The sequence below is a fragment of the Lagenorhynchus albirostris genome, chromosome 4, assembly GCF_949774975.1.
Source record: "Lagenorhynchus albirostris chromosome 4, mLagAlb1.1, whole genome shotgun sequence".
In the NCBI taxonomy this organism is placed as follows: Eukaryota; Metazoa; Chordata; class Mammalia; order Artiodactyla; family Delphinidae; genus Lagenorhynchus; species Lagenorhynchus albirostris.
Window position 1 is genome coordinate 50602731 of NC_083098.1, and position 24540 is coordinate 50627270.

The window sequence follows — 24540 nt, forward strand, 5'->3', positions numbered from 1 at the left end:
ACTAAATTCCAAAGTTACAAGACCTTCATAGGAGAGAAGAGATCCATGGCCGCCTCATCCCTGGCAGAGTAGCAGGTGGAAGATAAATGCACTGTAGATGGAGGGATGGAGAAATAAGCCAAACCTTTAATGAATTTTTAATGGTTGCCTATAGTCTGGGGTGACACGTTGGAATTCTGTGGAGTCTCAGGTGTCGACAAAGCCTGCGTCTGTCCACCCAGCAAACTTTCTAATGGTCTTTGTCAAATGCACAGATAGTTCAGAAAAGCCTGGAGATTCAACAGAAGAGCTGAGAGAAACCCCTCTTAGACACAGAGTCTCTATCAAATGCAAGAAAGCCACTTTCCTAAGATGGGAAGCAGGGCAGGAGAGCAGAGAGAAACCCCTCCGTGGCATTCAGCTACTTCTGAAAGGGCTAAGGCATCTGCCCTCTGAAGGTGGCGGGGGAGGGGGGCAGAGCAGTTCGGCAAAGAAAGATCTCCCAAGGCTCAAAAAGCTGGGGCATAAAACAGGAAATAGAGCATTTCATAGCACTTTCTGGGATGATGGAAATGTTCTATATCTTGTTTTGTGTGGTGGTTACATGAGGTAAAAACTTGTCAAAACTCATTGCAATGAGCACATTGTGTCTTTTAAGGTATGACTCAATTTAATAAAAAACGAAAACAAAAAGGAATCTAACATGAAAGACAAATACTAACTGATCCATTCTATCACATCTTCAGAAGAGAAGCTTCTGACATTAGATTTTGAAATCTGTTCTCTCCCTCTAAGAGCTGGTAACTGGAAGCCAGCAAATCTCAACACTAATTGCTTAGATACAGTGTGGATAAGCTGTGGCTGGTCTCAAAGATTTACAGAGCCCTTTTAAAGAGCTGTGTTTTGCAGGCTGAAGTGAGAAATCAATGGGGAAACTGATGAAGGTGAGAAGATTTAAAGACATAATGATTCCAACAATAAATGCGAATAATGGAAAATCTGGCTTTTATCTTGAAGGGTGGTTATTCTTGAGTTCTAACTTCCGTTTAAATGCTCTCATGCCCCGTTTTTCCTGCTGTTTCCCCCAGAAAACAAACCCATACCACAAGGAAGAAGAAAGCTTGTCTTCATGCTAATGAAGCTGAAAAGACCTTCCTTCCTCTGACAGGATGTTCTTAGGGCCTTGTGACAGGGCGTCTCATGGGTGCCCAGGGGCTGCATGTCACTCTTACAGCACCTTCTTTCATGATCTAATTATGGCCAAATGAAAAGAAGGAAATAAAGTCCTGCTGACTGTAGGTCTTAGGAAAGGCTCAGGGGAACTGAGCTAGTGTGGCCAAACACACAGAGGACCCAGTAGGTGGTCAGAAGCAGTGGCTTTCAATTTCTTCTCTCCACCAACCTGAGTTTTGGTGACAAATGGCCCAGTAGAATGATAAGAACACCATAGAATAAAAACAGTACCTAACATTGATTGAGAGACAAGTATGTGCCAGCCACTCTGCGAAGTTTTGCCAATTTATTAATCTGGCTCTTATAGCATCTTTGAGGGAATACTCTTATCATCACCATTTTATAGATGGGAAGCTGAGAAGGTTCCACAGCCTGTTTTTAAAGTAGTGGGGCACTGCGTTTGCAACCAGTCTGACATGAGAACTAAGTATCTGTAAATCCTTCTACAGGACATGCTATTCTGCTTCCCCAAAGAATGGAAATATGCAGATTTTGGAGTTAGAAGGCCCTGAGTCCAAATTCTGGTTTTACTATATACTGGTCATATGGCCTTTGGAAAGTCAGCTAACCGTTATAAGCCTCCGTTTCATCTATAAAATACAGGTAATGTCGTAACTCACAAAGGTATTGTGAGGATTATAAACAATTAATGTAAAGAGCCTGGCCCCTAGTAGGTGCTCAATAGTAGGTGCTATAAGTGATGATAATAAATCGTATTACCTCTCTAACACTCATTTTTGGATCACATATATGTGTGTGTGTGTGTGTTTATGAAAAGTATACATAAAGGAATAGATACAGAGAGAAAAGGAGAAATAAAGAACAGAATAAAAGTGGTCCTTTATAATTACATACACACACACATTACATATTTTTCCCTAATTTCTTCTCTCGAGGTGCTGGACATAGCAACTTAACATTTTAATTAAGGTGTGTAACTGATACACACATGAGGGGACTGCTGCCCTGGAGTACAGAGCATTCATAGGAACTAAAAAAGTAAACAATAGTAAACATTCCAATTTGCAAACACTGAAGCATCATGGTGCATTAGCAATAGCACAGGTCGTGGAACCATCCAAACTTCAGTTCAATCTTTGTTCTACTAACTTATCGCTATGTGACCTAGAGCAAGAAAGGTTATTTACCTTCTGGAGCTTCAGTTGCTCTCACTTATAAAATGGAGATAATTATGCCCAGTAGGTTGTGTTAATGATTACAATACATATTAAGGTTTATAATGATGATAATATGTATAAAACACCTGGTCTCTTGTAGATGCTTTATAAATGGTAGCTAAATTACCATCATTATTGTGCCTTTATGTCCTCTGTCATGGTCGTACCAGAAGTCAACCACAACTTCCATTTGTTTTCCATGAATCTTATAGTGACATCTTATTATAATTACATATCAATTACTAGACTCCCTCCAGGACTTGCCCAAAGACAGGGCTTAAAAAATTCATTAATTTTAAAGCTTTCCTTGATTAGTTACAAAAACAAGTTAGGAAACAATCTCTTTTTAAGTCATTGGAAGTATTGTATTAATTTTTATTGCAAATGAACTTACTGTTTTAATTAGTTACATATATATTTTAAATTTTTAATTAGATTTTAATTAAATTCCTTAAAAGTCTAGAAGGAAGTATTTTTCTCTGTGTTTTAGTCACATCCTTTTAGGCACTAGGCTGGCTGACTGGCTTGAAGATTGAAAACTGAACTCTCTTCTATATGTGGCCTTTAAAACATATACATACTCTCATATACACACACTCTCTCTCTCTCTCTCTCTCTCTCTCTCTCTCTCACACACACACACACACACACACACACACATACACACACACACGCTCTCAAACATGGAAGAAACAGAGAGGCAAAGTTTGGAGAAAGTCAGAGAAAACAGTAAGGAAAGAAGTCAAGAGAGCCATTGAATATGAAAACAAGAGAGAAACAGGGTCAAGTGAGAGTTGTCCAGGAAAGATACAAAGCATAATCTTTGAAAGGGATGTTGTGGGCACTGATTATATAATATCTGCAGAAGTGTTCTGGTCTCCTGAGAGATGGGCACTCGATCAATACAAAGTATTATGTATGGGTTCTGTCTTTATAACTGAGAGATTGATATTCTTTGGTAAGATTCCATATCCAGTGTAGAAGGAACACAATTACAAGTCTGAAACAGCACTTTCCCCTTTTTCTCTAACACAAAAGTCTTCTTCCAGTGTGCGACCTTCCATGCAAAACAGTTCATTTTTAAAGCTTAGTTCCAGTCCCTTAAAGATCCTTGGTTACAAGCCATGGGAAAGGATATCATGTGACAGAGGCACGGTCCTTTCTAAGTGACACGGGAAGTGTCCTGCTACAGTCACCCTCAGTGAAGGGAACACAGCACCATCTGCTAGTCAGAAGAATTCGTAATCGTACTAGAAACAAAGAGAGGATACTACGCTATCACTTTGCAACTTCGCTCACTTTCCCTTGTGAAAATATTTCAAGGTGACAATTAATGGACATAACAGTCAAATTCCTGAGAAGGTTTGAAAAGTATGTTGCACTTTAAGTGCACTTAAGTTTAAAAGAAAAAAGAAAAGGAAAAAAAGCTGACTAGAGTACAGAAAATGTTTTTCTTGTCCCTCTACCATCACTGACTATTAAATATGTGTTCAGACTAGGCTTGCTGAGTGGTGGGAGACATCATATTATGAATATTATTAGAGTGTACAATATGCAAATGATCTGAAATACTAAGCCACTTACTGCGTCAGTAGAAGAAACAGTTGGCAAATCTTCAGGAGCCAATGTGGTATCATTTGACATGGAGATATTAACTGTAAGCAAAAGACCATTTTTTACTGTAAAAATAAAATTAAAGTGACCTATATGCATATTTAGGAATCTAAACAGGCAGGCTTAGGCATTAAAAAAAATGTCTTCAATAACAACATAAAGGCACAGTAAGTTTTTCTTTATTATAACTGTATTCACCTTTCACCTACATAAAACAACCAAAAATTTGGACGTCTTTTGTGCTCTAATCTGATAAGAAACAACGACAAATATTTAAGGAGATGATATTGTACTTTGTTTCAGGTTTAAAAACAAAAACCCAACACTTCTATGTTACTAAAAGGCACTCAATATATTTTGCCTAGTGGAAGAAATGGCTGTTAATAAGTGAGGAAGTTGATCACTGGCTTCACGCACAGTCAAATCTCATGAATTGAAGCTTTACTAATTAAGAATCAGCTGATTTTGGAACTTTTTGGAATTCATATGAGAGTATATCTTTGCAAAATGTGTGAAAACAAAAAAGTGCTAAATAATAAATTATATATAATGTATTATTATAATGAGCATGAATATTTAATCTAATTTTTAAATTATTTTCATACAGTTTGGTATCATTTGTAGATTTATGAAGATTTATGAAGATTTATGAAGATTTATGAAGACTTGCAGAAGAACCTAGTTTATTTATTAAACCAACCCTCCTCTTTGAAATATTTCATTGCTTCCTTTCTACTTATGAGTCTAAAATTAAAACATAGGATTTAAAAAGTATTCTATAATTACAAGATTTTTCTTTATCGGATAAGCTCTTTTCCTATTATTTGAAGCTTTATGTATTAGAAAATAAATTGTTATGCAGAGACTATCCCTCATTTATGGAAATATTATGAAACAACACTTACCAAGTTTTTGTCTTTGAGGCTCACAAAGTTCATTTAACATCCAAATTGCTAATTACTGTTTGGTCCCAGAGTGTCCCCCAACCCAGCCCCCAGACCTCTAGCCTGTCTTCTTAGTTTGCCATGTTTTAGGTCTCACTTTTATAAACTTCTAAGACGAAACAAACAGGTTTATTTGACTGTTTCAATTTAGAATATAAGATCCCTGAGGGAAGAAGAAAAGGGGCATGGCTTGCTCACTGCTTTTTCCCAGAATCTGCCCAGTCTGGCACTTAACTAACAGGAACTCAAAAATATTTGTTAATTATTCAACCTTAAAAAAGAAGGAGGGCTTCCCTGGTGGCACAGTGGTTGAGAGTCCGCCTGCCGATGCAGGGGACACGGATTCGTGCCCTGGTCCGGGAAGATCCCATATGCTGCGGAGCAGCTGGGCCCGTGAGCCACGGCCGCTGAGCCTGCGCGTCCGGAGCCTGTGCTCCGCAACAGGAGAGGCCACAACAGTGAGAGGCCAGCGTACCGCAAAAAAAAAAAAAAAAAAAAAAAAAAAGAAGGAAATCCTACCACTTGCAAAAGCATGGATGAACCTGGAAGACATTATGCTACGTGATATAAGTCAGACATGGAAAGCCAAACACTGCATGGTATCATTTACAGATGGAATCTTAGGAAAAAAAAAAGTCTGGTGGTTGCCAGGGGTTGGGTGGTGGGGAAAATAGAGAGTCGGTAAAAGGGTACAAATTTTCAGTTGTAAGAGAACTAAGGTCTGAGGATCGAATTATAACATGGTGACTGCAGTTGATAATACTATACCATAGAACTGAAATTTCCTAAGAGAGTAAAACTTAAGTGTTCTCACCAAATAAAACAAAATAAATATGTGAGGTGATGGATATGTTAATTAAATTAGTGGGAATCCCTTCACAATGTATACACATAAGGAGATCATCATGTTGTACGCTTTAAATATAATTTTATTTGTCAATTATACTTCAATAAAGCTGAAAGACAATTGTTTACTGTCAGTAAGAGAAGCTAGGAAAGGGGTCATTCAATGACTACAAATGAATGACAACAGATAAAGGCAAAAGAATTGAAATAAGGAAAACAAAAGGGGAGAAAATACTTAGCTTCCGTCCTAGTTTTTTGCAATCCATTCTGATCTTTGAAGGCTCTGGAATTGTTAAACTTTTAACCTCTTGCTAGCTGCCGCCAGGGCTTCCCTAATTCATCGGTAAAACAAGCACACGTGCAGACTCTATTTTCTCATTCTTTGTGTTTCATTATAGGTCACAGAAAGAATCAAAATAGGATAAAGGATGCTTGGCCCAAAGAGTAAGACAAAACATAAATCCCTGAAGGAAGAAGATGTTAGTAAATTATTAGTAGTAAAACCTAGAATCTTATTACTATTTTGTTCTAAAAGGCTTAAAGTACATTTTCTTACATTATTCCGTTTGTTCATTTTACAACATATAAGAGCACAAAACAGGTATACTGTTTTGTTTTTTTTATTTTCTACCAGTACGCGGGCCTCTCACTGTTGTGGCCTCTTCCATTGCGGAGCACAGGCTCCGGACGCGCAGGCTCAGCGGCCATGGCTCACGGGCCCAGCCGCTCCGCGGCATGTGGGATCTTCCCGAACCGGGGCACGAACCCGTGTCCCCTGCATCGGCAGGCGGACTCTCAACCACTGTGCCACCAGGGAAGCCCCAGGTATACTTTTATACCCGTTTTATGGTGGATGGGACTCTGAGGCAAGATATGCCAGGTTTCTTGCCCAGGATTACAGACTCAACCAGAAGTAGAGCTGGTACCAAAACCTTGTCCATCATTCTTCCTTTTCCCACCCAATATTTCTATTCATCAAAATCAAGATGATTTATGTGGCCACAGAATTCAAGGTGGGAGATAACGATTCACCAACGTTAGATGATGTGGATCTCTCTACTGTAAATAGAAATGTCTGACCTGTCTAAGCATTTGAAGGAAAACAGCACATGAGAAATCAAAGGCACTATTTAGAGGGTGTCTGGGAAGCTGCCCTTCCTGAGCTAGATTCTTTGATGCAATTTTATGAGCTTCCTGTCGTAACAGAGTGAAGGTCTTTTTTGCAACACACTTTTCTGCCTAGTGTGAAACAAGTAGTGAGGAGGGAGGAGGAAGGTATTCCAGGCTCTTTCCTTGTGAAATGAATGACAGATAATAAAGACCACGAGTTCCAATCTGAACTTTTAGTAACCACTCTCGAGTTCTGGATACATGTCCATTTGCTCATCCAAGTTTCTTTCATCTTTTCAGTATGCCTCTGAGACAAGCTATGCACATTGGCTCTCAAAATCCCAAAAGACCAGTATCATGGGCTTCCCTGGTGGCGCAGTGGTTGAGAGTCCGCCTGCCGATGCAGGGGACACGGGTTCGTGCCCCGGTCCGGGAAGATCCCACATGCCGCGGAGCGGCTAGGCCCGTGAGCCATGGCCGATGAGCCTGCGCGTCCGGAGCCTGTGCTCCACAATGGGAGAGGCCACAACAGTGAGAGGCCCACGTACAGCAAAAAAAAAAAACAAAAAAAAAACAAAAAAGAAACAAAAAAAACAAAAGACCAGTATCAAAACAAAAGTAAGAAGTATATACTTTTCCTACTTATTTTAATAAGTAGCTGCTTCAAGAGAAAGACTTCCAAATAAATATATAAACAAGCACTTCTATAAATAGACATATTGGCAGGATATGGCAGAGCCCATAAAAAGATTAAAAGTAAATTTCTTTAAGCTCATAGAAGAGAGAATGATCAATTCCAATTGGAAACTTGATCTACAAGAGCCCTTGGTCACCACTTGGATCCAGACACATACAATGCAAATATTTTGTTAACCAATTGCAGAATGATCTTGTGTGTAGAATCTGTAATATCCTTAATTAGGATTCTGGAACGGTGAAATGGAAAAGCCAAAACACACTGCACTCTGTGTCTTCACTATTTGCTTAGCACCATGGCTTATGAAGAAAAGAAACATTTTGCTCTAGGAACCTGGTTAATTTAGAACGAGCCAACTGTCACTGGGACAGCCTGTGTCCCATACTTGGTTTCAGGTAATTTACACAGGTTGATCATTTTACATTCCTTGGATTTTCACGTCTTGATCCTCCTTTCTGTGTATCAAATTCTAGCTGATCCTCTGGAATGGAGGAATGAACACAGTACTAGATGCTTAAAAATGTGTCTGTCATACCGATGGTCAACAGGCATGTGAAAAGAGCTCAACATCACTAATTATTAGAGAAATGCAAATCAAAACTACAGTGAGGTACCACCTCACACTGGTCAGAATGGCCATCATTAAAAAGTCTACAAGTAACAAATGCTGGAGAGGGTGTGGAGAAAAGGGAACCTTCCTACACTGTTGGTGGGAGTGTAAATGGGTGCAGCCACTATGCAAAACATTTTGGAGGCTCCTCAAATAGCTAAAAATAGAGTTGGCATATGACCCTGCAATCCCACTCCTGGGAAAATATTCGGACAAAACTGTAATTCAAAAATATACATGCACCCCAATGTTCATTGCAGCACTATTTACAATAGTCAGGACATGGAAAAACCTAAATGTTCATTGATAGATGAATGGATAAAGAAGATGTGGTACAGGGCTTCCCTGGTGGCACAGTGGTTGAGAGTCCGCCTGCCGATGCAGGGGGCGCAGGTTCGTGCCCCAGTCCGGGAAGATCCCACATGCCGCGGAGCGGCTAGGCCCGTGAGCCATGGCCGCTGAGCCTGTGCGTCCGGAGTCTGTGCTCTGCAGCGGGGGAGGCCACAGCAGTGAGAGGCCCGCGTATGGCAAAAAAAAAAAAAGAAGATGTGGTACCTATATACAATGGAATACTACTCAGCCATTAAAAAGGATGAAATAATGCCATTTGCTGCAGCAAGAATGGACCTAAAGATTATCATACTAAGTGAAGTAAGTCAGAAAGAGAAAAGACAAATACCATATGATATCACTTATATGTGGAATCTAAAATATGACACAAATTAACTTACTTATGAAACAGAAACAGACTCACAGACACAGAGAACAGACTTGTGGTTGAGAAGGGAGAGGGGGAGTGGGGGAGGGAAGGCTCAGGAGTTTGGGATTAGCAGATGCAAACTATTATATAGAGAATGGATAAGCAACAAGGTCCAACTGTATAGCACAGGGAACTATACTCAATATCCATAATGGAAAAGAATATGAAAAAGAATGTATATATATATGTATTACAGAACCACTTTGCTGTACAGGAGAAATTAACACAACATTGTAAATCAATTGTCAATAAAATAAATACTAAAAAAAGAAAAAAATGTGTCTGTGACTTTTCCACCTTAAGCTGGCTTTTAGTCTTTGTGTTTAATGAGAGATCTAGAGAAAGAACAAGCTGCAGGAGCTACGAGGAGAAAAAGGAGGTGATATACACACATCAATGATATAAACCTCCTATGTAGAGCATATCAACTGTACTGTTTAAGGCTGTTCTTCTTTATCCTCTAGTGACCTGGCACCAGGAACTACCCCATGAATCCTCCGCTTTACACGTTAGCAGAAATGGTACCATCAGAAATAGGCACCAAAGCTCACTTGAGGCTAACAGGTCAAGTAGGTCAAGGCTAACCGGCCAACGAGGCAGATTTGCCTGCTCTGAAGCACCATCACCTCACAGTACAGAGAAAGGAGTCCCAGGAGAACTGCGCTGGAATGCTGGCTGCTCCACCTTCTGAAGCACAGTGGCCCCAACTCCCTTGCCACATAAACTTGAGAACATTACCTCACTCCTCTTGACCACAGGTTCCGCAATGGTGAGATTGGATTTGATAGCATCCACCTCATAAGGTTACCGTGCAGATTAAATAAGGCAATACAGGCAAAACTGCTAGCACAGTGCCCAGTACCAGTTAAACTCTAAATAAATATAGCTAAGATTACTATTAGCTTCACCACCCAAAGATACATATATATTATTAAAATATTATATATATTAAAATATAGTTTATTAAAATCCAGTAGTAAACTGTCTGGCATTTGGATGGTGCTTAATAAATGTTAGTCAAATCTGAATTTATACCTTCAACATAGCTTCTTAGGGTGGAACTGATTAACCTGCTCTGAATAAGAAAAAATTTAAGAGTATTCTCCATGATAATAAACCTTTAATGTTTTATTCCATTCTATGTAAGCAACATCTTAAGGCAACTAAGTAACTGGAAAATAAATACAGAATAAAATTTAGAGTGTCTGGCCTGCATGGTCATGTCAGATGTATTTAAGGATTCTGGATAACTTGAGCACACGAGTGTCTCTTGATAAAGTCAAATATTTATGCTTTAAGTTTCCAGGTCAATAAAAGGACAAAAATGGCTTTTGTAGGGATGACAAAGTGAAGGAGGAAAACTTTGGAAGAAGTAGCTCTTGGGAAATTACCTGCCACGATCTCAGCCTTAAGTCTTAAAACAAGCAAAATTAATAGGAAGTTTTTACTCACTATTTCTTGTTATTATCCTTTTTGTTTTCCTAAGTATGTTTACCAAAACTTCATGCTTGAGATTTCCACTGTCATTAGACAAGTTCAAGGTAAGATGTTCTTTAATCCGTGAACACTCTATTCACATGCTCACCTATGATGCTGCACTGGAGCTGAGCTACTATCTGGTAATAAGCTGGATATATTTAGCCACTACTTTCACAAAAACTTCTCTTCTATACCCACCCATCATTACACTTAGGATGTGCCTAGACATTATTCTCGGGGACATTTTCCAAATCTGGGTTTTATTCAAACCCAAAGCTAGAGAATTACCCAGGTCTGGTAATTATCCAGATACACTGCTTCTCCTTTTCTGATTCCTGCAAGCTTTATACAGAAACTGCTAAAACATAGGTTAGGTCAATAAAAGGAAACTAAAATGATGGGTCTTTCAAATATCCATGGTTATCTCAAAAGACCATGTTACCATGAATGACAAAATGTCAGCTGCGCTGGTAAAGTATCTTGGCAAATGCAAGCCTAAGCAGTGCTACAGCAGAAGGCCTTGCACCTCCTGTTCAACCCTCGGTCTATGACTTAAACCCACTGTATAAGCAAAAGAGGGAATGACAAAATAAAAATAAAACTGCATAGAATATGATGCAGGTCATGGAAGATGAATTAGGGTTATCTTTTATGTCCTAATTTTCTTTTAATGGGCTAATTATGAAGCACATATTGACTATAATATGGGACCACAGGAGACACGATCCAGCAGTTCTTTTTAATGGTTATGACATACTGGTGCATAGAATTTATTAAGATAATAGAAAAATTATATACAAAAAAAGGTAACGAAATTCCACTCTAGTGATGATAGTTTTAAAGCATTTGGAAGCCTCCTCATGCTGTAAATATAACCAAGGTGTGGAAATGGAAGCCATGCTTACTTCCAATCACTTGACTTGGTCTGACAGTTTCATGCCAGGAAAAAGGCCATGTTTTACTTAGAGATACTACAGACAGTGATGCACTCGGTGCCTGAGAAAGGCTTTATTCTTCTTAATCATTCATCCATTACTAAGCATGTTCTCCCTGGAACAGTCAACACTGAATCGATAAGATATACCCCTGCTGTTAAGAGTATAGTGTCTATCCCCTTGAGGCAATTTTCCTTGCTTTTCTAATGTGTTTATCATATTTAGCAAGCCTTTTTCCCCTCCAGATACAAAACCAACACCTGGTCAGAAAATTTATTTTGACCCTTTCCAAAATATTAACAATGCCCTTGAGTGTATAGTCACTGCAACCCTGACATATTAGGCAAATGAACAAAGGTACTAGGGTAGAAATTTACTTATAAAGTCTAGGTCGAATGAATTTCTGAACTTATTCATTCAAAAAGTAATTAACACTAATTAAAAAGCAACTCACTTTATAAAAAGCAGTGTGTATATATGTGTGTACGTGTGTGTACATGCATGTGTAAGTGTGTGGTGTGTGTTCTGCTTCATTGCAAGTAGCACAATTCTTAAAAAGCAATGAACTGCACCCTCAAATTTCTGTTGATAGCAGAAGGGGAAGAAGAAAAGGCAGGAGAAGGAAGAGAAGGAGAGGGGGATAAAGAAGGAGGAAAGTCTACGTCCTGTTCCCTATTTACAGAATTCTAGCATTAATGTTTTTTTTTTTCTGCGGTACGCGGGTATCTCACTGCTGCGGCCTCTCCCATTGCAGAGCACAGGCTCCGGACGTGCAGGCTCAGCGGCCATGGCTCACGGGCCCAGCCACTCGGTGGCATGTGGGATCTTCCCGGACCGGGGCACGAACCTGTGTCCCCTGCATCAGCAGGCAGACTCTCAACCACTGCGCCACCAGGGAAGCCCGCATTAATGTTTTTGAATGAATTACGTAGATAGACTCTTCTTAGAAGAACTAGGTATCTCACCTCTGGGACTTTAAAGCCTTTTTCAACATGACTGTGTACAGTGTACAACACTTTTGTAGTCTTGAGATTCAGGGGTATAGTATTAAATGATCTAACTATGATACACTGAACTCCTTAACATTTTCCCTTTAAATACCACTTCAATGTTTCATATTTATCTACAACAGTACCTTAGTTTTTGTTTGTTTGTTGGTAAGCTTACAGTGAAGCCTAGTCAATATCTTTTCCTAGGAAAATTTAAAATTTAAATTGAATTTTAAAATGGAAATTTAAATTTAACTTCCGTTTCTAGGGAAGTTAAACGTGTGAGCCCCTTTAAAAGAATACAACTAAAAGATTTAACTGCTGGGGCATCTTTTGTGGGACAGTGAGAAATGAGAGAAGCAACAAATTTTTACTATTAGGTGCCAAACAATTTTACATATCCTATTTCATTTAATCCTTAGAGTAACCTCTAAGAGTAGGTACAATTACTAACCCAGCTCACAGATTATAAAACAATGACATTAGGAAATCAGCCTGGCCCAAGGTCACACTGCTAACTAGAGCTAAAATTCAAACTCAGTTTCCTTTACTCCAAAGAATTTATGGTTTATATTTTATCACACTAACAGTTTTCTAAATTGGGATGTTGGTGATGAATGAAATATTGTGAATTGTCCTTCAACTGGATATTGTTCAGTTTTCATTCTGGGCTTTTGAACTGAATCATCTTCTTTCCTATATACCCTCTGCTATGTAACCATCAAGGCATAGTGGGAAATAGAACATCTATTACCTCTATTAATACATTAATTAATAACTATCCTATTTCTAGGAAAAGAGAATGCTAGCACAAAAACCAGGTGCTAATAAAAACCTGACTGATATGTCAAATTTCATGGCTAACTTTCCTAGCAATTGCAACTGAGCTTCCTTAGTTCTTCAATAAATGAGAACCTGGGTGTATGACGGGTTACTGAGCAGCAGATGGGGGCAGGAGGAAGGGACGAAAAGGTGCATTAAGAAAAGGAAACTCAGGAGATGATGAAGTTTTATGAAAGCAAGTAAGAACAAGAAAGATCAGGAAGGGGGGAAGAAGAGTTGTCTTCACAAAGCACCAAAAAAGCCACAATATTATTGTGGCCATGGATATAGTTTTCTTAGAGATTAAGTGACCCCTATTTCCTTTCCTGTAAAATCATTCCTCAGTTTGCAGGATCACGACTCCATCTGCGCAGTTGCTGGTTCATCCTTACATACTGTCCCAGTGTTGAAAAACAAGTCATCAGCCAGTTTAAATATTATTGGCTCATTGATTGAATTCTTTTACTAGGAGTACGTGTTGCGATGAAAGACCAGTCTTTTATTGTTTTTAGAACGCTTACTCTAGCTGTATATACAACTGTATTATTCTCACTATTGGTTTTCAGTTTGTTGTCATGAAGAACTAAATTTATGGTGGGTCTATGCAGTCTTCTATCAAAAAGTACTAAGGTTATGGGAGAAATACATGATCATTCATCTTAAAAAGGGTTTTGTAAAACATGAGATTGTCCTGAAAATGCAAATAACCATTTGCCTTTTTCCATACCAGAAACAGATCTCATCTCCATGGATTAAATAATCGCTCACATTCACATACATATCTTCCATGAGTGCCACTCGTCTGAACGACTCTAAAACTAAGGGGTGCAACCAACCGTCTCGCTGCAGAATGAGCCAGTTGCCCAACAACATTTGCTTAGAATGGAGGATGATGAAGACTGGTTTGCTTGTCCTGTCATTCATACTTATGAACCCTAAATTTTAATAAATAACAACAGCAATAATAATGGTTGTTATATGGTTAACATTTAATTACTTACTAGAAACTGTCCTAAATGCTTTGTCTGTAAGACCTCATTTTTTTCTTCAAAACAATTCTTTAAGGAAGATACTATTATTAACCCCATTTTATAGGTAAGGAAGATGAGGCAAAGTTTCCTTGGGTAAAGGAACTTGCCCAAAGTCACGCACTGGGCATTAGCCAAGAGGGACTTGAATACAAGATTTTCTGACTTCAAAGCCCTGCTACGCTGCTTTATTGGTAACCCCTAGAGTTAGTGGAATGGTCAGAATCCTTCCAAGACAGCTCCTAGCTATTTAGGACAGACTTTTTATACAACCTAGGGAAAACAGGTCAAAGGAAAAGTTATCTATCACCCCCTCAGCCAGCACTTGCTATGCATGGGTAAAATCGGTTCAAGCCTCAATATCACTTTCTCAAGAAAACAGAAATTTCTTGGAAGGAAAATCACATGTAAAATTTTTGTTGTACTTTTCACAATGAAAATGCATTCAGATATGTCTTCCCTGGTTTCAAATTACCTTCTCTGCCAGCATCCAATTAAAACAATGAATGCAAGTTGCCAATAGCCTCAGGTAGGTGTGGGGCTGACACTAGGGAGATCTTTGTGACAGGTGTGCTGACAAAGTCCTCATTTGGTTCATGAACACTTTAAACCTCCAAACAGCTGGTAGTGTATTTTTTCCTCTAGAAAGTCTTAACGTATGATTACTCAGAATGCCTAAGAAGTCAGCACACAGACTTTTCCACAAATAAATAGATAGATAGATAGAAACAAATAAATAAAAAGGAAAGTTCAAAATCCCACAATTAAATATGTCTGTGATCCGATATTCTGAATGTGTGTAGTTTGGACTTCCCCCGCAATGTCCAGGATGCACGGTTAGAGGGAGTTTTACCCCCTTCTCTCCCAGGAAGAGTTCTAGGAGTTGTGTAACGGCAACACATTTTCTGCGTCTCTCTGGGGAGGATATTTAATTGGTTCTAATCATATCTGTCATGTATTAAGTGCTTACTCTTTTCCAAACACTTCTTAAATTTTGAAATATTTCTAATCAGTATACATCTTAACAATAATAGGTCTTTATATCTACGGCAACCATGTTGCCTGAATCTTCAAATTTCCACTTTTTACCTGTCTCTGCTTGCTTTTAATAAGCATGGGATTTATTTTAATGTGAGCTGATTTTCCTTAAGCAAGACAAGAAGAATCCATAAGTGCAAAACCCAACAATGCCCTATCTTTTCACCAGTGTCACTGACTGACCCATTTTTAGGGAGATACTGTTCTCTTTCCTCTCACCTCTCAAGATGCATATGGGTCTTATAAGACTTCTCCACCAAAGTGGCAGAGAAGGTGGCAGATATACCAGCAAAATAGCCAGGAGTCATCTGACACAGCCTGCACAAGCATTAAAATTCTTCATAGTTCTTGTTGAGCTTTTGAATTAAGCATCTTGCATTCTAGTCTATAACAAAACCATGTTTGTTTTACTGTAAACAGTAAGTGGTTTTTCCTTAGAATGTATAGATAAATGGCTGTTACATGGATGTGCCCTATGTTTAAGCCCAGGTTTACACAGCCCTCAATACGCTGCTGTGCTTCTGCTGCTACAAGACCTTAGTCAAAAAGTATGTCAATTTTTATTTTAAGGGACGATGACCTGTAGCTAATGTTACAACTAGGGATCACAAGCACTATTAGCATTTAATTGTCTGACACAAATGTCTACCCCTCATTCTACCAAAGCAGATGTAAAGCAACTTTCCCCAAAGTAAATCTTTTTTTCCCCAAATGCCTTCCATATTATAAAGTGATAATGAATTACTCCAAGAAAAAATTCCAAAGACCAAATTGAGCACTGTTCTGTGACAAGGTTCTGAGGCTGACTCAGGTTTAGCAGGATGGATGTTAAAGTGCTAAGATGTATAGAATCATACTCCTTACCAACAAGTTAATTTTATGTCTTTCCTAACCCTAGAATATAAATCTTCTCCAAGAACATAATATTCCTTCTTTTATTTCTTTCTTTTGTTTCTTCCTTTCCTTTCCTTTCTTATTTACGTTGTCTAGCCCAGATGAACCATAAAGCTCTACTTTATCACTAGGTGGCTCTAGTCTGAATTTCTTTCTTAATTTCATGCTTCAAATTATATAAAGTGAATTAGTATCTTGCTTCTTCTATAAGTTTAAGATAATCTATTTAGAATTTACTTAAGGAAGAGATCTCTACAGCAATAAAGAAGCAGCAAAATAAGGAACAGAAGTTCAGAGGACTAGGTTGGTATGGTCCTTAATATGTTATATAGATAGCTGGTTTCCTCACCTATCAGAGAAGATCAAGAATAACGTACACAAAATTTCCTTGCAAATACTGTAGCTTGAGTTAGTTTCAAAGCACTGAGCTAATTATGTTCACATTCCAGAGCTCCTGATTTCACTTCCTGGTTGAATCACATGGCTAAGATACCTCAGGTGATGAGACTATAAATTCAGCAGGATGATTTCTCAGAGAAAATAAAACCCTTTCCTGAGGATCGGGATACCGTGTTGAAAGTTTGCATGCATGGAGCCTACGGCTTCCTCCAAACACAGGGTAAGCAGAAATACCATAAGCATGCTGTCCTCACCTGGGTTGGGAGGCATACAAACACAGGAAAATTGAGTATTGTAGCCCACTTTGAAGTTGGAGTTGATGGGGTAGTAATCAGCTAGCTTGATCATCTTCTTGAAAGCATCATAGATAAAGATGAAACTAATCAGAGAAGAGAAGCCCTCTTCAGTGAAGCGAGTGAAGTACTGAACCAAGAAGCTGGCATCAGTGGCCACCAAAATGAGACACATGAAGGCTGACCACAGGCCAATCCAAAGGCGAAACTCCAAGTAGTCAAAATTATGGTCCCTGGAAAGAAGGCAGAAAGGCATTTAGACTCCTCCTCCAAGGAACACAAAGAATAACACAAAACTACCAAATGACTATAGAATGATTGTTAAAAAATACAAGATCTCTTTTAGCCACTATATATAAAGCTCATTCTTGATTTTATCCAGAAAGTATTACCTTTAAGGATTTGGTCTAGTGACATTAGGCTACCACTAAGAAATAATTCCAGAAGTTTGAGAAAAGTACATCAAAAGTAGTCATAACATTTGAATGTAAATAACTCATTAATTTTCTTCTTGTATTCATCCTTTCATCATTATACAGTGTCCTTTTTTACCTTTCTTTATGGCCTTTGTTTTAAAGTCTATTTTGTCTGATATGAGTATAGTGACCTCTGCTTTCTTGTCATTTCTGTTTGCATGAAATATCTTTTTCCATCCCCTCATTTAATTTTCTCATTCAAAAAAGACAATCCCTGCCTTTAAAGAATTTACAGAATAAACAATTTGAAAGCATAACACTGGTACCCAGCATGTGCTCAATAAATATTTGTGGGCTTTCTGCTTAAGGAAGATGCTAAGATAAATATGTTCTCTGTCCCCAAGTCATCGAAGTCTACTGAGGAAGACAAACTGATAAACATAATCACACTATAAAATACTAAGTGACACCTAAAGTTCCCACAGAGTGTCACAGAAGAAGGTGTAACTAATTCGGGCTGGCGTGGGTTGGGGGACAGATAAAGTTGCAGAAAAAACTCAAGGTATTTAAGGATAAGCGGGAACTTTCTGGATAGACCAGGGAGGGCCAAGCCAGGAAGAGTAAAGAGTACTCAAAAAGGCAAATGGCATGAAACTGTGTGCAATGCTCCCTGTGGACCAAGTGCCACCAACACAGGGAGATGGGATCAGATATGTAGGCTGTAGTTAGATCAAGAAAGGCTGCATTGCCATGTTACCACTAGACACTACCACTCCTCTTGAAGCTCGCTCAAAGGCATGATAACCTTCTGCTAAAGCTGTGTGTGAAGCACAGTTTTAGAATAGGTTGCCTCCATCTAAGTAGGCCATTTTTTTTCAATGCCCTTTCCATTTCTTACAAGTAAATTAGTTTAAGATTCACATTTAGGAAAAGATGGGTCAAGTGTTGACATTTTACCATTTCATATTGATTCTTTCAAAATTATGTGGAGAGTGTTTTAAAATAGTTTTTTTTCTCATCATTTGCAATGCAAAAGCAGTTACTGGTAATCTCATTTCTTGTGTGAGAAAAAAATAAATCAAGGATCATGCATACTTGAAGCTCGATGGCCTTGCTTTTAGACAATGAGTTTCTGATAACTGACAGCCACATGTTTTAATACTTTCCTAAAGACATCGTATCAACACTTTCATCATCAACATCCCAGCCTGGGCCACCAAGAAGTCTTTGATTGAGTCTTATTAAGAACCTCCTTACTAATATCCATGCTTGTCCTGCTCAAAGCCATTTTCCACATCACAGCCAAAATGACCTTTTCAAATGTAAATCAAATGTCCCAGTTTAAAACCTTTTGGTGGCTTCTCCCTGCTCTTAGAATAAAATTCAAATTCTCTACCTAGCACAGTGCCCGGAGCATAGAAGGGTTCCAATAAAGAGTTGGTAGATGAATTAAGCCATGCCTGCAGGTTACGACTTGACAGGGACAGTTACAGTACTGTCATTGGCTGATGAGCTATCACAGGTAACCAGACGATGACCAACTAAAAATTTTACTAAATATTAGAATTAAATTTGCTTAGAGTTCATGTGTCAACTTGACTAGGCCATAAGGTGCCCAGATATTGGGTCATACATTATTCTGGTTGTTTAAGGGTGGTTTTGATAAGATTAACATTTAAATTGGTAGACTTGAGTAAAGCAGATTGTTTTCCATAATGAGGGTGGGCCTCATCCAATCAGTTCTTCAACTGAATAGAACAAAAAGACCAGCTTCCTTCAAGCAAGAGAGGACTCTCCAGCAGGCAGACTGCTTTTGGACTTGATTTGTAGCAAAGGCTCTTCAAGCAGACAGCCTTGGAACTTGAACTGGAACATCAGTTCTCCTGGGTCTCCAGGCTCTGGGTCACCCTGCAGGTTTTGGACTTGCCAGCCCTCTATAACTGTGTGACCCAATTCTTTATAATAAATCTCTTATATATGTATACACACATCCTATTGGTTCTGTTTCTCTAGAGAATCCTGACTAATCGCCAACTGGTCAAATATGCCTCATTTTATAGATGAGGACACCAAGGCCAATGGAAACTAAGTCATTTATCCAATGCCAAGGCTTTTTTTTTTTTTTTTTTCGGTACGCGGGCCTCTCACTGTTGTGGCCTCTCCCGCTGCGGAGCACAGGCTCCGGACGCGCAGGCTCAGCGGCCATGGCTCACAGGCGCAGCCGCTCCGTGGCATGTGGGATCTTCCCGGACCGGGGCATGAACCCGTGTCCCCTGTATGGGCAGGCGGACCCTCAACCACTGCGCCACCAGGGAAGCCCAATGCCAAGGCTTTAATGGCAGAGCTGGACCAGAAACCAAATCTCTGTACTCTTGGACTGCTCCTTTTAAAAATTCCAGCACGGTTCCTCCTGTCCAATTTATATTTAGCTCATGGTAGGGTGGGCCTTAAAGTCACTGTCCTCTGTTTCCTTCTCACCAAATCACACAAACTGGAATACATTACCAACAGGAGATTAGTAACACTTGGGTAGAAAGTTATCTTCTATAGATTTCCTGAAATCTTTCTGAAGACATCTTTGGCATTCCCTCACAGTTCCCTTTACGTCTGGAACTCCAGTATTTAATCTTATGCATGTCTTTCTGAGATAAGTAGACTCAAGAAAAAGCTAAATTCTAGGAATTTGAGATAATTTACATTATCACACAGTGAGTCAGAGCTCAGAAACAGTTTTATTACTTCTGAGCCAACAGACTTTTTCCTTAAAATAAAGTTTTAAACAATTATCTAGTTTTGCTTCCCTAACAAGATGAAAGTTAGAGCCATCTTAATTTGTTCTAAGAATGCTAATGGCTGGTTACAAAATTGATGTTTACAAACAGGATGAGAAATAAATCTAATCACCAGCTAATGGTCAGGAACACTGTCAGTCTGAATACAAAGGGGAAACAAATGCACGTATAAACTTAAATCTTAGGACCTGAACAATATGCCAAAATAGCTCCTCTAAAATACTTCAATACTCCCAGACTGGCTCTGTAAGAATAACCCAAATAAAATCACTAATACCAATCACTCCACTAGGTAGGAAAGTGATATGTTTACAAGAGCAAGAAGAAAGAAGAATAAAAGATGAGGAACTTCTTTAAACAAGCCAATCAACAGTAATGACTACAATAAAAGGCAATGTTACATCCAATAAGACTATCAGTCCCCTTGGTGCCAAGTTTAAATAGCAGTTAAGTTATAAAAAGTTACAAGCTCTAAAAAGGAAATGGTAGTAGAGACCAAAGAAGCTATAGTGAGTGAGAAGGAGAAAATGGGCGCATAGCCTTTTGGTAACACTCAGTGTTTCTAGAAATTGTAAGTGATAGTTTTGAGCAGCATAAACCCAAGACTACAGACAAACTGAAGAACTCACATTTGAAGCATGCTTCAGAAAACAGCCACTGACAAATAAATATAAACTCCCTAAACTAAATGATTAAATCCAGGAACTGAATAGAAGAAAATCATAATTTGAAGGCCAAAAGTAAACTGTTCATAGAATATAAGAAAGAAATTATTAAATGACCAAATGACAATTATACAGGCTAAAATCCAACTTTAATTATGAAGTTTCTAAGTGGCTTAGAACACTGTTAAAACCTCCTTCATTCAGATCCTTCCTGAAGAAAAGGAAAAGGAATCTAATTCTCTATTATTGGGATAAACGTGTAAAAATAGTGCAAAAGAGACTGCAGAACTGGGGAAACAAAACTACGTGTTCTCTGCAAAGTTGTGAGCTATTCCTTCATTCTGTTACTAATTTTAAAAGGTGACAGCATATCATTCATATGCTTTATGATTCCCCAGTTTATAGGGCAAATATTAAAACCTGTATTCCAAGTCAGAGATAAATCTGTGGATTATGTAGAGTTACTGTTTGAGTCCACTGAACTCATAAAACAAGGATTTACCTATTTCTCCCAAAAAAAAAAAAAAGGTAAAATATGATGGGGGAAATCAGGGCAAAACATAGTAAAACAGTTTCTTTACTGAACGACTTCTCAGATCCCTCACTACGCTAAAGTGCAAAGTGAATGACCAAGAGGGGGATATAATATAATGTACAGCACTTCCCAGACTTACCGGGATCACAGAAGTTGTTTTTTCATGGGGTATCTAATGAAACTAGTAAGTGATGAAACACACTTTGGGAAACAGTGATCTACACAAATACTCTGTGTCTGTATAAAATGTTAGCATTGCTGTTATGATATGCAAGCAAATGATATAGTATTGTGAATTAAAGAATAAGGTTTGCCACATAAGTGTCACATGTTGCCCAGTGATGGATTTAAAACACAGTTTCTCAAATGTTTCTTGTTGCTTTACAACCATTTGAAAATAAATCACTTGAAACTATGTTTAAGCTTCCAAATATGATGAAACAGAACGGAAAGTGAGAAAGGAACTTTCTTAGTGAAAGGAAATAATCTCTATCCTACAATCATCTAAAGCAAACCATGATGCAAACATTTTCTGTAGATTAAGGCTCTGATCACATTGCATCCAATAAATCTTTCTGCAAAGGTTGCACATGTTTGTTCCTGTTTATAGTACATGCCTGTTTAATCTTTCCACAAAGGCTTTCTTGTCTCCCAAAATATTTTCTTAAACATATATAAACTGTTTGACTCTTTCTATAAACTGACATGAGCAGAATTCTTTCCAATGGTCCTCTGAGAATTATGATGGAGTGATTTGTAGTAATGATCTACAGAAAACATAACACTATAAAATTTGGGACTTTAAATTCTTGGAAGACCCTTGCTTTTCTTTTCAACCCAGTTCTCAAAACACTCATTTCAAATTCTCATCCCCTCCTCTCTCTTGTGATCTTTTTTGATGGCACACACAGTTTCAAAGGCCATTATATGAATCTTTATGTCCATGAGGCATTAAGTAGGTAAGGACATTTCTAATATTAAAATCCTAGAAATGTATAACAATACAAGTATATTTAAATTCCAACAAGGAATGTTAGCAAGTCGTATGAAATTCTGCCATCTGTCTGGGTATTGAAATCTGCCAGTAAAGGCAATTCTCTCTCAGACATATTAAGTTCATTAGAAAGAGACCAGAATTCCCAATCTGATTTTGAAACTATTTGTGTGCTATTGTGGTCACTTGGATAATTTGCTTAACTCAATTTTCCCCTTCTTAAAATGATCCATCAACTTCTAAAAGAAAATACTGGTATCACAACTGTCATGCCCAGTAGTAACGTCTAGTGATTCCATAAAAGGCGTAGGCTCTGGAGTCAGAAAGCAGGAATTCAAATCCCAGCCCTGCCAACGACTGGTGATGCAACCTTCAGCAGTTTGCTTATCCACTCCATGCCTGCTGTCTCATCTATAAAACAGGAGACAGTCCCTACCTCATAGGACTGCTACAAGAAATAAATGAGGGAGTGCCTGTAATGTGCTTAGGACAATACTTGGTACATGGTCAGCACTCAATAAGTGTTAGTTGTTACTCATTTGAGTCTAGAAATGTATCTTTAGTTAAGAACGCTGGAATGGGGGTTAGGAGCAGTGGACCACAGGAACACCCAGTCTCTTTCACAGACGAGCCACGTGACCTTGAACAAGCCACTTCATTTCTCTAGTGTGTCAGTCGGGATCATAGCAGGAAACAGAAGGCAATCTCCAATGGGATTCTGAGGAAAACTTAACACACGGACTATTTACGGAGGTATGAATAACAAAAAAATGGCAAGTACTCAGGGACTAGCAATATCAGGAAGCCATTTCTGACCCCTGGCTTGAAAAGGCCAAGGAAGTAAGAGTCACCAGAGCCTGGTGAGGGCCAGAGGCAGGGGAGAGGAGCCACCTGACAGGGGCTACACTCAGAGGACAAAGGCACACTGCCAGACTGCCTGGTGAAGCAGAGGCAGTGAGGTGGGAAGCAGACACGCCCTGACCTCTCTGCCTGCCTGTGTTCCTGGGGCTCTGCAGGAAGCCAGAGGGCAAAGGAGCCTGAGTGCTGCAGTCCACAGCGGCCAGCTTCCAGAGGCACAAAGCAGGACAACAAGGCAGAGAATCATGGGGGAGGGCAAGAGGTAACAGAACATCGCAGCCTCAGCTGAAGCAAACGTAAACACGTGCTGAAGGACTTAATCTCTAAGGGCTTTTCAACCTCCAAATCTTACAATTCTCGTATTCTGTTATGCCTAATTACTACTCTGTGCTCTATCTAGACTACGAATGGTCCACAATTAAACAATTCTAATTTATAGTTAGATATGTATATACATACTTGCTGAAATTAAATAGAAGCCTCTCAAAAACTAGAACAGGTCCTGTGCTGCTCAAAATAGTGAGTGGTTGACCAGCGAAGAGGCAAAAGACGGCTCCAGAGACAGCGGTGCCCAGGAAACTCTCCAACACGCCCTAATAGAAAGAAAATATAGGTGTTAAAAGAAACTTGTCTTGTTTTCTTTTCATGTGTGATGTCACTAGGGGAATGAAGCCACGTGAATATGCTATTATGATGGCTATCGTAAACATATCAAACATAAAGAATAAAGATTCTTACCAATATGAATATTACCTTTTATTTCACCATACATGCGATTTAGTCATTCCTGCCTACTCCAACGGCTGAACTGCTCCAAAGAACTATAATGACTGTAATGACTAGTGGTTGATTGCAGAAGGCAAAGGGTGACTCTGATCTACTTTTAAAAATATTAATTGAAGCTTCTGTACATAAAATTGTATTACAAAATCCCACCATGTGCGAAGAAGTGATTTAGTACTTTTGGCGGCATTTTTCTCTCTGTGGTTACTTTCAGTGTTTGTTTTAACCAGATTTCACCTTGCACATAGCAGGTACTTATAAGTAGCTACTTTTTTTTTTGCAGTATGTGGGCCTCTCACTGTTGTGGCCTCCCCCCGCCGTCGAGCACAGGCTCCGGACGCGCAGGCCCAACGGCCATGGCCCACGGGCCCAGCCTCTCCGCGGCACGTGGGATCCTCCCAGACCGGGGCACGAACCCGTGTCCCCTGCACCGGCAGGCGGACTCTCAACCACTGTGCCACCAGGGAAGCCCAAATAGCTACATTTTATGCATAAAAGCTATTTTCTACAGAGAAAAGCTTTTTAAGTGAAGAGGGAGCAAAGAGGAGACAAAAAAATGATTTGCCTTCTACCTTGCAATCTCTAAGACACCAATTCCAAACAAAATTTCTTAGTACATATTCAGTGTCCAATGTAAACTTATACAAGA

The 24540-nt window shown here is 39.0% G+C and overlaps 1 protein-coding gene across 1 annotated transcript in view; it reads right to left on the reverse strand.

Moving 5' to 3' along the window:
• SLC4A4 (solute carrier family 4 member 4) overlaps nucleotides 1–24540 on the reverse strand; it is a 347265-nt gene that overhangs the window by 59148 nt on the left and 263577 nt on the right. Inside the window, exons 13-15 of the mRNA XM_060148054.1 lie at nucleotides 23568–23701; nucleotides 16810–17081; nucleotides 3975–4045 (exon numbers count right to left, since the gene is read on the reverse strand). Coding sequence (XP_060004037.1) covers nucleotides 3975–4045; nucleotides 16810–17081; nucleotides 23568–23701 — 477 coding nt within the window. The remainder of the gene's footprint in view (nucleotides 1–3974; nucleotides 4046–16809; nucleotides 17082–23567; nucleotides 23702–24540) is intronic.